Consider the following 15378-nt stretch of genomic DNA (forward strand, 5'->3'; position numbering starts at 1 on the left):
GTCTTGTTCCTCATTTTAGAGGAAATATTTTCCGTTGTCCCTCCCCCATTTACTATGATGTTGGCTTTGGGTTTGTCATGTATCACCTCCATGATATTTTTTAAATATTTATTATTATTTTTTTAGTTGTAGTTGAACACAATATCTTTATTTTTATGTGGTGCTGAGGATCGAACCCAGGGCCTTGCACGTGCTAGGCAAGTGCTCTACTGCTGAGCCACAATGCCAGCCCCACCTCCATGATATTTAAGTAAGTTCTTTCTATCCTTAGTTACTTTACTGTTTATATTATGATAGGTGCTGAATTTTGACAAAAGCTTTTTCAGCATCTATTAAGATGACTATGGTTTTCATCTTTAATTATATTTATGTGGTGAATTACATTTATTGATTTCACTTGTTGCAAGAATGTTGAACCATCCTTGCATCCCTGGAATGAAACCAATTTGATAATGATGAACATTATTTTAATGTGATATTAAATAGGATTTGACAATATTTATTAAGGATTTTGGCATCTATGTGCATCAAGGATGTTGATCTGTAGTTCTCCTTCTTTTATATGTTTAGGTATCAGGATGATCCTGGCATCATAGAATGAATTTGAAAGTATTTCATCCTTTTATATTTCATGGAATAATTTAAGGAACTTATTGGCATTAGTCCTTCTCTAAATATGAATTCATATAAGAATTCATCTGATCTTGGGGCTTGCTTTGTTGGAAGGCTTTTTATCATTGCTTCAATATCATTGTTTATTATTGGTTAGTTTAAGTTTTGTATAGCCTCTTGGCTCAATTTTTGTAGGTTGTATATGTCTAGAAATTTATCTATTTCTATCTAATTTATTGGAACACAAGTTTTCAAAGTAGTCCCTAATGAACCTCTGGATTCCAGTGAGGTCTGTGGCCATAGCTCCTTTTTTAACTCAAATTTTTATAATTTGGGGGCTCTTTTTCTTTATTTTGGTTAGTTTGGCTAAGGGCTTAGCAAATCTGTTTATCACCTCAAATAAACAATTATTCATTATGTTGATATTTTGTATTGCTTTACTACTCTCTATCTCGTTGATTTTTGTCTTTGATCTTCTTGTCCTGGTTTTGGAATTGACTTGTTTTTTGAAGATCTTGAGATGCATCATTAGTTTGTCTGGAATCTTTCTTGTTTTTTGAAATGTAGGCACTCATAACTATAAACTTTCCTCTTGTCTAGCCTTCTAGTGTTCTAGACATTCTGATACATTTTTAACTATGTTCTCATTTGTTTCTAGACTTTTAAATTTCTTCCCTGATCCTTAGATGACCCATTCATTTTTCAAAAATGTGTTATTTAATCACTCCATATTTTCACATAAATTCTGTTGTTTTTATTGCTATTGATTTCTAGTTTCTTTTCACTATGATTTAGTAAGGTGCATGCAAGAAACTTTAGCAGTTTTTAAAATATTTGCTAAGACTTACTTTGTGTTCTAAAGCATGGTATTTTGAAGAGGCTTCCATGAGGGGCTGAGAAGAAAGTGTATTTGTCTGTTAGGTCCATTTAATGTATAATATACTTTAGGTATGAAGAGTTTTTACTGCTTTTATGTATGGATAACCTATCAATTGGTGAGAGGTAGGATTATTGCATTGGGATCTGTCTGAGTCTTTATGTTGAGTAGTGTTTCTTTTATGTCATTGGGCATACTGATGTTTGGGGCATAAATAGTATCAATGTGTCTTCATGTTGGATTGTTCTCTTTAACAGTATATAGTGAATGTCTCTTCTGAATAATTCTGGCTTGAAATCTGCTTTGTCAGATATGAGAATAGCTTCTTCTGCCTGTTTTGAGGCTCCACTTACATGTAATGTCATTTTCCTTCCTATCATTTCCAACTTGTGGCTGTCTCTGCCTATGAGATGATTACAAACAACATATAGTTGGATCTTGTTTTTTAATCCAGTCTGAGTCTTTGTCTTTTTTGAAGAGTTGAGACCATTTACAGTGTTATTATGAGAAATGTTTATTAATTCTTGCAATTTTGATTTATTTCTAATGTATAATTCAGTCTTGTTTCTCATTTGCTTAGCTATTCTTCTAATGAGATTCATCCATTTATGAGCTCTGGAGTTTGTTTTTAATTTCTTCCATATATAGCATTTCTTTAAGTATTTTCTGTCATGCTGGTTTTGTAGGCATACATTCTTTTTTCCTATATATTATTTTAATTTCTGTTTATTTTGGAAGGTTTTTCTTTCCCTTATATTCCAAAGGATAGTTTTCTGGATATAGAAATTTTGGTTGACAGTTATTTTCCTTAAGAGCTTGGAACAATGCCCTCCTGAGTTTTAGAGCTTATTTTGAGAAATCAAAAGTAATTCTAGTTGGCTTGCCTTTTTACATGTGACACTATGTTTTTCTCTTGAAGCTTTTAAAATTCTATCCTTGTTCTCTGTGTTAGGCATTTTAATCATAATGTTTTAATCTGCATGCCTCCTATATCTGGATGTCCATCTTATTTCCAAGGTTTGAAAAGTTTTGTTATTATTTCCCTGAAAGGGTTATCTATGCCATGTTATCTATGCTATGTCTGTATCTCAGATCCCTCTTCAATTCCAGTGATCCTTAAATTCGGTCTCCTAATGCCCCAGAGTTCTTGTATATTCTGATCATTGTTATTTATTTTCTTTATTACCATCTAAATATTAAAGGCTGAACACTTTCTCTTCCAGCTCTGAGATTCTGTTTTCTACTTGTTCTACTCTAAAGGAGAGACTTTCAACTGAATTTTTGTTTGATTCATTATACCTTTCAACTTCATGATTTCTATTGTATCTCTATCTCTTAAATTTGTCATTCATATTCTGTACTGACTGCCTTAATTCATTGTTTTTCTGTGTTCTCTTGGAATTTGCTGCTCTTTTTATAATTATTCTTTTGAAATTTTTTTGGGGGGGTACTAGGAATTTATCATAGTGATGGCTTTACCACTGAGCCACATCCCCAGCCCATTTTATGTTTTATTTTGAGACAGGATCTCTCTAAGTTGCATAGGGCCTTGCTAAGTTGCTGAGACTGGCTTGATCCTCTTGCCTCAGCCTCTTGAGTTGTTGGGATTATAGGCATGCACCACCACACCTGGTATTCTTTTAAATTCTTAATCCAGTATTTCAATCTACTTCAATATCTTTTGAGTCAGTTGTTGGTGAATTATAAACCTTGGGAGATGTCATGTTACCTTGTTTTATATTTCTTATGTTTCTATTTTGTGTTATGATTTTTTCATCTGTTGGGACAGAGTTCTCTTGTACTTTGATGGGAGGGATTTTTTTAAGGTACAACCTTCTCTTGGTAATGTGTTCTGGGACATCAGAGTGTTGTAAGTTGTTGAATATATTTCCAAGTGGATGTTATTAGTATAGTTTCCCTGATCATTTGGGGGGATGATAGTACACTTTGATATAGCACTGTAATGTGTTGGAGCTTAAGATCCCACTTTTTCTGTAGGACACACAAGAGTGTGATCCTTCTAGCAGATCAGGCAGTTGTGTTTTATACAGCAGGACATATAAGGTATGCCCTCTGTGGTAGCTCTTCTAAACTTGACAAGTCTGTATGTCTGTAATTTAGGAGTGCTCTAGGTTGAGTCTCTACATAGGTGTGATATCCACATCTGCCATAGGAGCAGATGTTCACAAATGGGACCTGAGGCCCCTCCCTAGCTGTTTCTATAGAGGGCTTCTGTGGGAGTTTTTTGCTCCTCTATTTTGTGTGTGTGTGTATGTGTGTGTTAAAGTATTGCTGAAGTTTGAGTGGGTTTGGGACCAAGTGTGCTGTCTTTTAGCTGGGTTTGGGGTGTAGCTCAGCAGTATAACTAGATTTCCAATACCTCACAGAAAAGGGGGATATAAAAACCAGCAACAAAGGCAGAAAACAATATACAGCATTAAAGTAAATACTAGGAACCTACCATGATATCTATAACTCTAAATAACCACACAAACAAGAATGGTGGGGTTGGAAATTAACAATAGCAAAAACAAACTACAGGCATGAACTAGACATGTCATTAAAGTAAACACCAGGTGTCCACTACAACATCCACAACACCAACGGCCACTGCAACATAAATGATGAGGCAGGAGTTATATAAACTAAATGGTTTTTAAATATAATAAAAATACAGATAATTCAGAGAAAAGAAAATGGAGTAGGAAGGCAAAAGGAAGTTAAGAACATTTAAAAGGGGTGGACTGGGGTTGTGGCTCAGCAGTAGAGCACTCACCTAGCACGTGTGAGGCCCTGGGTTCTATCCTCAGCACCACATATAAATAAATAAAATAAATGCATTGTGTCCAACTACAATTAAAAAATAAATATTTAAAGAAAAAGGAATATTCAAAAGGTGAAAGGAGAGAAGAGAAGTAGCATGTGAAGACATAAAGAAGGAGAGAGGAAAAAATAAAAGAAACAAAATACAGACTGAGATAGAGAAAGAACAAGATAATTTGGTTATTACAGAGAGAAGAAAGTGGAGAAATTAACAAGAGATAAAAACTAAAACTTAAAAATACCTTCAAAAAAACAAAACAAGCCAGGTGTGGTGGTGCATGCCTATAATCCCAGCAGCTGGGGAGGTTGAGGCAGGAAGATAGAGAGTTCAAGAGCCAGCCTGGGCAACTTAACAAGGCCCTAAGCAACTTAGCAAGAACTTGTCTCTAAATAAAATATAGAAAGGGCTGGGGATGTGGCTTAGTGGTTGAGTGCCCCTGGGTTCAATCCCCAGTACCAAAAAAAATAATATTAACAAAAAGATAAGAAAAAAGAAAAAAATGATAAAAAGATATATGTGTGTGTGTGTGTGTGTGTGTGTGTGTGTGTGTGTGTGTGTGTGTCAGCAAATACAAGAAAAAATCTTAAAGAAAAATTGAAGAAAGGTGGTTGAAACTACTGACAAGGATAGACGTTCATTGACTATACCAGACTTCCAGACTGTCCTTCTTTCCATTTCTTCTTGGGTTATGCACCCCTTAGAGAAAGCAAGGGCTGAGGGTTATTAAACCCTTTCTCGTTTTTGTGTTGCTCACCAAGCTGCTGACTGGAGTGGCCTGAAATCAAAACAGATTGAAATGCTTCTCGACTTCCCTACTCACCAGTACTAAGTAGAATGGAATGGAAAGCAGTGTCTGTTGGAGTTTTGTCTGGACAGACTAGACAGATGTGCTCCCAGGGTGGAGCTTCTGCAGAATTCTAAATGGGAAGTTCCATTGGCTGAAGTCTAGCTCTGATCAGAATTTTGGAACTTTGTCAGATGGTATCTACTCCAGAGAAACTAGATCAGGTAGTTGCTGATCTCTTCTGGGCATGTGGATCTCAGGAGCCTCCCCAGAATTCTATTTGTAGGTCTGGGTAACCAACCACCCTGGATGAAGTGGGCACAGCGGGTCTCAGACACTCTACTACCTGTGAATATGGCCTTCCTGAGCTGCATCTCAGGTTTCCTGACCCTCTTCAGCTGGTGGTCCAAGCCAACAGACTTGAAGGGAAAGAGCTGTACTCCCTATTGTATCTCTGACCTAAATCTCCATGATTACAATCTTCTCTGTGCCTGTTTCAATTGCTAGGTGTACCCTATGCCTCAGTAGACACTGGCTGGGACAGTATGACAGTATTCACAATGCTCTCTTGGGTTCCTGCAGCAACAAGTTCCTTCATGACCTCTACCAGTTGTCTCACTGCCTCAGCTCTTCACTCCCATGTTGAGAGATCCAGGGCATCAGCTTTCTGTGCAGCCTCTGGATCAGCTAAGTTCCAGCTGCCTTTTTATTCTACAGGTGTTCCAGTGCCAAATTTGTCTGCTGTGTTTCTCTCTCCCTTTGTGTTGTCCTTCCTCTCTGCAGTGACCTGGAGGTGCTGCCACCCTCTGTTGACACTGATGAGCTCTTTTTATTCCTGTTTGAAACACCAGAATTTCTGAGTTTCTCTATGTCTGACCATCCTCTATTGAATTTTGGTGAATTCCCTCAGTCACCCATCTAGCTGAGCAGTATTCCCATTGCTCAAATCCCAAGCTGTGGAGTAACTGGAAAGTACAGACTTCCTCTAAACCACCAATTTTGTTCTTTCTTATCTCTTATATTGCCTTAAAGAAATATAAGTCTCCATGTATATTTTAGAACATTTTATTTAAACAGGTAATAAATAAGTTTAATAAATAAAACAGACACTTTATTCATTTATGAATTTATCAGCATGAGCCTTCACTCAGAATTGTTTCTTACTATGTTGAAAATATTTCATTAAAAATTATAGACAGTGAAAAATAAAAAGAAAAGCACTTGAAAATCCAATGCTTATATACAAGCATAAAAGAAGGAATCAAAGATTCCACTTTAAAATAAGGAAAATAACTTATAGGACAACTGGATAAAAGACAAATACAGTGGTCTTCAAAGTTCCCCACACATACACCACAGCTATCTCCTAGCTTACCACTCACCACTACTCACACTGTCTCACAGGGCTCTGTCACAAGCACTCCCTCACTTGATTCATGTCTTCTCCTGCAACACTTCCTCTTCTTCACCTCAACCTGTTCAAATACTATGGATTCTTCAAGATGTGGTACAACCTGCCTAATAGCTTACATTCAATGGCATAACCAAATATGCTCATAAGCAAGCTTCATTTCATCCTCAAAACAATTCTGATGTAGGGAAGGGAAGGCAAGGCCTCATTCCTCCCATGCATTTTGGGTCTGTAATCACAATCCCTCTTCCTTCCATGCAAAACACCCCTTGTTAGTAAGCAAGACTCACAAAGAAAACACTCATCACTCTTTTCATTGAGATTAAGGGATTGACTGATGCTTGGTATTAGATCTGTGATTTCAGGTAAATGAATAAAGTGTCTAAGTAAACTCATCAATATTTACATATAGAAATTTAATTTGATAGTGGGTTGAAGATGTAGCTCAGTGGTAGAGTGCTTGCCTAGCATGCATGAGGCCCTTGTTTTGATCCCCAGTACAGAAAAAAAATTAATTTGCTAAATTTATAGCTTTATTTATATTATCTTAGTAACATATGAACATCTACAAAACTAAAAAAATATATAAATAAGTACTATGTTTCTTTTGAGTATTTACAATATTGGAATGAAGCAAAGAAGATGCTATACGTGGCATTTTTAAAAATAGTTTTTAGTTGTCAATGGACCTTTATTTTACTCATTCATATGCAGTGCTGAGAATTGAATTCAGTGCCTCACACGTTAGGCAAGCCCTCTACCACTGAGCCATAACCCCAGCCCCTATACATGGCATTTTGGGGTAAATTACTGCCTCAAAAAAAGAACAAGGTGCTGTAATTGTTTATGATAATAAAAAGAATAAATGGAAAATGCTTGTCACTTGGTCTAGATGGAACTGCAGAAGGCAACCAAAGCTGTATTAAGATTCCTCTTACATTCTCTCTATAATAATTAACATGGGGTGCTGGTTCACAGGGCCACACAGACACAGCATTTCCTCCTGATGCCCCTAAGCAAAGATTAAATATAAAGATAACTGCAGGAGTCCCCCACTCACTAAACAATAACAGCAAGATTACTTGAAATAATAGCCAGCTGTAGTAGTGCACGCCTGTAATCCCAGCAACTTGGGAGCTGAGACAGGAAATCACAAGTTCTTGGTCAGCCTCAGCAATTTAGCAAGGCTCTAAGCAACTTATTTCTTAATGTTAAAGTTATTTAATTATCATATAATTACATGAACACACATATGTATGTCTTGTCATTAAAATTAGTAAAGACATCAAGATCCTACTCTTTCAGCAAATCACCCATATTTAAAGATGTTTCCTTTGCATACATTTTATGTCCATAAAATGCAGCAGTATAATTGAACGTTTCAAGTGGTGTTTTCAAATCTTTACAGTTCTAAATACATTAAAATATATTATACCCTTAAAATAACTGCTTACTATACTACCTCTTTCCTGTTCAAACATTATCTAAATCTGCCAATACAATGTTGAATGAGAAGTCTCAACATGATAACAAAACATGTTGTAGGTGGCACCAAAGACAAATTGTGTTTTGTGCTCCAGGATGAAGTCAAGTTCTTTTGGCTTTAGTGACCAGTGTTGTCTATATTAAGTTTTAGTCTGTCAATATTCTCTAATCTCCCTCATGCAGAAGAATACTTCCTTGGTAATGGATTGGCTAATGCTGTCTCTCAGTTACTTTAACACTGAGCAAAGGTTAAATATTTTTTATAGATAAGGTCAATTCAGTAGCTGAATTTGCATCTTTCCAGCCTGTTGCTTCATGGAAATGTTTGTACCAACTATTGTTTTTCTTTGGAATCACTTTTCCACCAAAAGGCATGTGTTTCCAATGACTGTTGTTCACATCACAAATTAATTGGTTACTAAAGTTTTATTTGGAACTTTAGCAATTTATGTAATAGTTGAAGTATTTACTGAAATAATGTAACACTCTAATTCTCACTTTTTAATTTAAGGATCAAAGTTTTAGTGGAATTTTTCAGTTCAACTAGCACTGAATCTTAAAAGTTGATTTTTAATTGACATGCTATTTCTATTTACGGGGTAAGAATTATTTTTTTAAATTTCACATTTAAACTTGCCTTTGAAAGCATAGTCTCCTTTCAGGCAGGAAGGCGTAATAGATTAATTGTTTCAAAATCAGACAGGAAGGTGTATTACAAGTTTCTCTCTCTGTCTCTCTCCCTCCCCAACCTCTCCCTCTCTTTCTGCCATTTGAGAACAGAAGATAGCTCTCTGAAAACCAAGAAGGCCCTCACCAGACACAGGATCTGACAGCACCTTGGATTTGCTAGCCTCTAGAACTGTAAGAAATAAATGTGTGCTGTTTAAGCTACCAAGTCTATGATCATTTGGTGTAGCTGCCCAAATGGACTAAGATAACCTTTCTCTTACACTTAAATCTTGGGAGCAGGAAAAAAATTTGCCAGGTGATACACAAAGTTTTGGTTAACTGTGGTTGTTTCTAGAAGGCAAGACCGTGTTTGTGGTGTTCTGATTTCCTCAATCTGCATTTGCATCTTACTTTTTAAGATGGAGTATGGATACACACAGGTTAATTGGATACATTCTAAAAGCTGATCTCTGTATCTTGGGTTCACTTGATTGGTACTTGCCCAATTCAACAGTGCTCAACTGTTGTTTTGAAGCTTTTCCCTCCCAAGGCTGACCTGGCCAGCTCTTTCAGCAACAGATGCCGATACTTTCTTCTCAGACAGTTCAAACCCCACTTCCAGTCAAGCACTCCTCATAGAAGATAATTTCAGCATTGTATAGGATCTTATTCCACATACCATTCACATGCATGCATGCTTGAAAACCACTCTCTCTCTAGAGATGGAGACCTCCAGGTGAAGAAAGGTTTGGGGTTTTCATGTGGGAGACAGGATGAGTTTCTTTCTCAGGGTGTGTTGCAAAAAGAGGCAGTACTTTTCCTTGGCAGAAACTCTGCTGTTCCAATCATACACTTTGCGGTTGAGGTCAAGGTGGAGATCCAGAAGTGGGCGTTTTCTGGAGGAAATGAGAAAGGCAAATTTTAATGTCAAGCAAATATCAAAGAGAAGACATATTGTCATTAGGGTAAAATAAGCCGACAGATGTGAAAGTTCTTTGAAATTGTTCCTTTCTAGACATTCCACAAGCTGCTTCAAGAATGATCCAAACCAGTTGGTGGCACTGGTCCAACAGCCACAGTTCCCTCTCTGTAGAGAGCAGAATTTTATTCTGAGAACACACTGGCTGGACCATAACCCACCTGGGTCAACTATGCAAATGCAGGATGGGTGTAAAGGGTCAATAATACCACTGGCCCATAGAGCATCAACCTTTGAAGTCCGACTTGTTCCTGCTAAGGCCCTTCCCTTCCTGCTGCACCACCATGGAGGGGGCTGGGGAAAGAAAGCTGTGAGATTTGTTCCTGGGTCTTCAGAGCTACAACCCAGAATGCATTCAACAGGCGGCTCAAAAATATCATTCTCAATTATAATTAAGAGGCACTACAAAGGCCTCTTAAGGTATACTGTGGCTTCCCTCAGCCTATCTAGAAACCAGGATGCCAGTGTTTCCTTTAGGAAAGCATTCTTGACAATAAACATCAAAAATGTTTACAGCAGCCCCTTATCCACAGAAGATACATTCTAAGAGCTTCAGTGGGTGCATGAAACCACAGCTAGCACCATATATCTACATTGCATATACTATGCTTTTCCCAAAACTACATACCTATGATTAAGCTTAATTTTCATATTAGGCACAGAAAGAGATTAACAACAACAATCATAAAAATAGAACAATTACAACAATATTCTGTATAAAAGTTGTTTAAAAGTTATGAGTAAGTTATTTCTGTAATTTTCTACCTAATATTTCTAGACTGTAGTTGACGGTGACTGAAGCAAAGCATCAGATAAGGGTGATTACTGTATGTAACAACAATCTGCAGACATGAACAGTCAGATGCCATTTTTTCACCCATCAAACTGTCAAAACATGGAAAAAAAAAAGAGCATGCAGTTATCAGTGAGAGTTCAGGGACATAGAAACTCTCATATGAGACTGGCATAAGTGTCCTAGAAGACAATTAGGTCAGAGGTATCCAAAGCTTGCATGCCCTTTGACACAGTGGTTCCATGTCTGGGAATTCACTCCATGGAAACAATTCTTATAAGCAAGATGTCAAGCTGTAAAGATGCTTTTAACCCTTTCTTTGTGTAAAAGTAAAACAGTATCTGATGACTAAGGGTCAGTTGAGTAAAATAAGCTATAGCCATATTGGTAGCTGCTTTGCAAAAATTAAAAATGATGTTGTCCCAATGTGACTATTGACATGCAAAAATGTTTGTGATCTACCATTAAGCAAACTAAAAGTAAGTTGTAAAGTAATAGTCAATGATGATTCCATATGGGTTGTATCTAGGATTGTGTGGGAATCCCCCCCCCCAAAAAAAAAACGCCTGGAAGGCGGTACACTAACATTTGGTTAACAGAGGATGGTTCTAGTTAGGAGGATTACAAATGCTTGTTACATTTTGTTTTCAGCATCTATATTTATGATTTTATGTATTGTTCTTGTAGTAAGAAATTTTAAAATTTCTGAGCTTTAAAGAAAAATATCCAAACTACAAGCTGGCTAACATAAAGTGTTCGTAAGTTGAACTGGTCTATATTATACCCCTAAGACAAGCCTAATGGGGAAAGAAAAATCCCTTTCCTCCAGGAAGGCATCAAACATGACATCAAACATTTGGTAGCAGGACAATAAATGAGGTCAGGATTGGTCTCCTCGGTGGCTCACCTTTCTCGCTGCAGCTTCTGAGAGAGGCTCTGCAGGTACAAGGAGGGTGAGCTAGAGGACTGCTCCAGCAGGGACACACTAGCAGTGCACAAGCTCCAGAAGAAGTCAGCTTCTCGGTGAACCGTGCTTGGCCCAGGTTTTTGTTCCTTGGATTCCACATTGGTCATCGCTGGACTATCGACCTCCAGCAGGCTGCTGTCTTCCTTCTGGCCCTCAGACACCACATAGTTCTGAATAAAAAAGAGCTTTGGTTTCCCTATGAGGGAAGGACATTTGTCCCCCATGAATATCCTCCTGATATGATGCAAGGATAACTCTGAGTGAGTCTCATCCACGCCAAACACACTTTGGGAGCCTCCTCGGCTCACCAGGACACACACAAAGCTGTCATGGTGTCGGTGTCGGGGCAGATTGGCAACTTGGTGAAGGATATGGCTTATGTCTTTCACACAAAGATGCAAAAAATTTTGGACTTCATAGCCCAGGGAAGTGAAGGTGTGTCGAAGAACTTCTGGAGAAAATAAACAAACATGGAAAACAACACTGGAGTCAGAAAAGCCCAAGAAACTGGAATGCTAGGAACTGGGTATCTAGTCTAGTCTCCTTTTCTTCTTTGTTTCTGTGTGACAGTATTTTAAGGGGCCTGAAAACTGGACAGGAAGAAGAAATCCAAAATATGAAATATGTGACTTTCATGCCCCAGGTTGACAAGGCTGGTCTGTTCTCCACTGACACCACCAGCATATGTGACCATAGGCACAGACAGCCCACTCCAGTCCAATCAAACAAGAAGAACAAAATCTTTTTCTTTTCAACTGAAACAAAGTTGGGGATTTTTAAAAAGGCTCTTTCTTAAAATAACAAGTCTTAACAATAACCCACACATACTGGAATGGAAGTGTTTGTGGAGTACAAATCCAAGCCTAGATCCAAATAGCTGTAGAAATAGCAGCACAGATCATGAGTTCCTTCAACCTGCCATGGACTGATTCAGAAGCCCTTTGGTTTAAGTCAAGACCATTTCTGGACTTCCCAGTTCCTATCACAATCTGCTTCCCAGTGTGACCAGTGTGACCAACTCTGCCTGATCAACTGAGACTTAGCCAAGATTCTCTAAAATACCCCCAAAGAGTCTTCTCCCAGGCATCCTGAGGGCCAGTGTAAGGTAGTAGCAAGAGCAGACATTAATCCAGACAGCCCTGACCTTACCACCACCTTAGGCTATATGACTTCAAGAAAGTGGGATTCTCTGGCTTTAGTTGGAATGACAACCACCTTACAAGACTGTTGTGAGGATAAAACAGTACAAATAAACTCTTGGTGCTCAGTAAATATTACCTCCTATTCTCTTGTTTAGAATCTTTTTGTTTGTCTTCTAGAAGTTTGGATGGCCCTACAGATGCAACTAAGTTCATTTTTCTCATCTGCTCAGTCTACCCTTAGTGGAGGAATAAACATACCCTCATAAATCAATTTATATATTTTCTAATAGAAAATAGAAACTTTTTTTCTTCTCCATTCAAAAATCCATGTCCTTTTGACCCACCCATTACACATCTCTAATTTTGTGGCAGAAGTGATAGCATGGGACTGACAAGGCTAGAACATCAAAAGGATACAATTTCCACTTGACTTTTTCTCTCTTTTGAATGCATCGCCCTGTGGGGAAACCAATGCTGCTTCTTGAGAACACTCAGGCACCTAGCACCTTGGAGAGACTCAAACGCAGAAGAACTGAGGCCTCACACCAACAATCAGTACCAGCTTCCCCACCATGGCAATGGATCTCCTTAGCAACAGATCCTCCAATCCCAACCAAGTTTTCAGGGGCCCTTTCTGACAACTAATCACCAGAAAAATGGGCCCTAACAGCCCAGCTAAGCTGATCCTAAATTCCTGATCTACTGGAATTGTGATAAATATAATTAAATAAGTATTGTTGTTTTAAGCTACTAAATTTTGAAGTTATTTGTATACATTGTTAGATAAATAATTCATGAGAAGAGTTCTTTGATTTCTATCAGGAAAAGGGAATGACAGTCACCCTGACTTAAGACTGTAGTTACTTTTTTCTTTTGCTTGTTAGGGTCACAGTTAAGTATGAAAATAATAATGAAGAGATACAAAGAAGGCTAATAAACCTCTAACGAATCAGCACATGATTCTCAGGTTTCTGATAGCCTGTTAACACACTTTTGGTAAGAATGCTGAATGGTGGAAAGGCCTGGCTGCAGTGACCCTAGCCATCTCCCTAGGCTGTGCCCAAGGGTTCAGTGCCCAGTACCATACCTAGGCTGGACACAGCACAGGACAACAAGATAATATAGTCTAAGAGAGCAGCCCTGTCACTACCACTTCTTTCCAAACACTTCCTGTCATGACACACATTTCTCTTCATGGAGTGATCTCTCCTCTAGGGGGCAGAAGCAAACAGGGAAACACCAGATTCAGAGCTCTTTTGTTTACTTGTTATTTCCAGCTGGTTCCCTTCCTTCAAAACCCTCTCTCCTCACTGATAAATGCCCTTCCTTATCACAGTCCTTGAAAGAGAGCTCACCACAGTCCCTCACACGTTTCTATGTGGGAATGGGACAGAAATGTTGTCCTGGTGCTTTCTAGCTTTTTCCTTTATCTGGGTTCCCTGGTGTAGTCCCTGTCATGTGGCAACCAGTAGGCAGCTGGCAAAAGAGGAACCAGTCTTGGAACCACAAGATCAGATTGTAAATTCCAGCTCATGCCCCTCCTCCCGCTCCTCTTCCTGGAGCCTCCACCTAGCCTGATCTTAGAAGAGAACCCATCTATACTAGCAGGCGAACTAAGAAGGGAATGGGAATCTGAGGTCTGGGGCAGGAAAACCTTACTTAAGAGAATTGGGGGGGGGTGGGGGAAACGCTAAAGGCAGAGATGAAACCAAAAGCCATGCTAGTCCCAGATGCCACAACTAAGCCAAGAAAAACACCAAATCTGGATGGGCCTCAACAAGACAGAGTGGCTTTCCAATATCCCTCTGTCAAGAGGGAGTCACCCAACAGACACAGCCCAAAGTCACCACAGCTAACGTTCCTCGTTAGTATATTTTCCTCTGTTAGATGGTGAGGTAGGGTGGGCAGGGATGTAGGCTGGCATTTGTTGTTTTCCTTCTGCGCCAGCAAGAGCAGACAGCCCAACCTAATTTATAGAATGAAGGGGGCTGTGACAGTGTGACTGAGTAAATTACAGCTTCTGTTTATTCATCTGTAAAATGGGATTGATACTAATATACCTAAACCATGTTTAGGTTTTGTTTGTTTTATGTCCTGTGGTGGTGGGGATCAAACCCAGGGCCTCACCCATGCTAGGCAGGTACTCTACCACTGAATCACACCCACAGCCCTTTTAAATCTTATTTTTGAGACAGTGTATCTCTGAGTAACCCAGGCAGCTTCAAACTTGTGATCCTCCTCCCTTAGACTCCCAAGTAACTGGGATATACACTAAACCTTGTTCTTTGAAAGGTATCTGTAAGGAGCCAATGAGATTTCTGTAAAGATGCTTGCAAACTGAATATTTACTCAAATATAAGAGACAAATCAAAAGATTAACGAAGCCATTTCAAACTCCAAGCCAGGGAGCCTGTGAGCCTCTTCATGGAAGCTGTCTCTTGAGACCAGAGGAGGTCTCTACATTCTCATTAAAATGGGCTCAGGGCAGATAGATTCTGTGTCCCATATACCACTTCACTATCATGTCTTCACCAACAAATAGGGGAAGAAAAACTTGGGTGCTGAGTTTGGAAAAAATAAAAAACTTCAACAAAAAGCAGAAATCCACTTCTCTTTCTACATATCCTGGACACCCCACTCCCACCCTAGACCTAGCTTGGTAAATTTCAACTTTGAAAAGACCTTCTAAAATAATGGGTTTTCTTCTTCTGGCTTTGCAGTTAGTACAGGGTTTCTGGTAGAGGGGCCATCATTGGCACTACTCACAGGTTTGGGCAATCATAATTAAGCCTGAGGAATTTAATCCAGTGAAATGCCATGACCTCATTAATTTAA

At 38.7% G+C, this 15378-nt stretch overlaps 1 protein-coding gene across 17 annotated transcripts in view; it reads right to left on the minus strand.

The window, feature by feature from the left end:
• Positions 1–15378, minus strand: part of Cflar (CASP8 and FADD like apoptosis regulator) — a 57600-nt gene that overhangs the window by 7443 nt on the left and 34779 nt on the right. For 16 of the 17 annotated variants that reach the window (XR_011709093.1, XR_011709089.1, XR_011709085.1 and 13 more), the window contains 3 exons: positions 11342–11852; positions 9342–9558; positions 4961–5088 (listed from right to left, as the gene is read on the minus strand). Coding sequence is in view for 1 of the 17 variants with exons in the window: in XM_071618916.1 (XP_071475017.1) it covers positions 9420–9558; positions 11342–11852 (650 nt within the window). In the remaining 16 variants the exon portion in view is untranslated. Of the gene's footprint in view, positions 1–4960; positions 5089–6146; positions 9559–11341; positions 11853–15378 lie in introns of those variants that run through there. The other variant, XM_071618916.1, reaches the window with a different exon arrangement.

Source organism: Marmota flaviventris, chromosome 11, assembly GCF_047511675.1.
Source record: "Marmota flaviventris isolate mMarFla1 chromosome 11, mMarFla1.hap1, whole genome shotgun sequence".
NCBI classification, from domain to species: domain Eukaryota; kingdom Metazoa; phylum Chordata; class Mammalia; order Rodentia; family Sciuridae; genus Marmota; species Marmota flaviventris.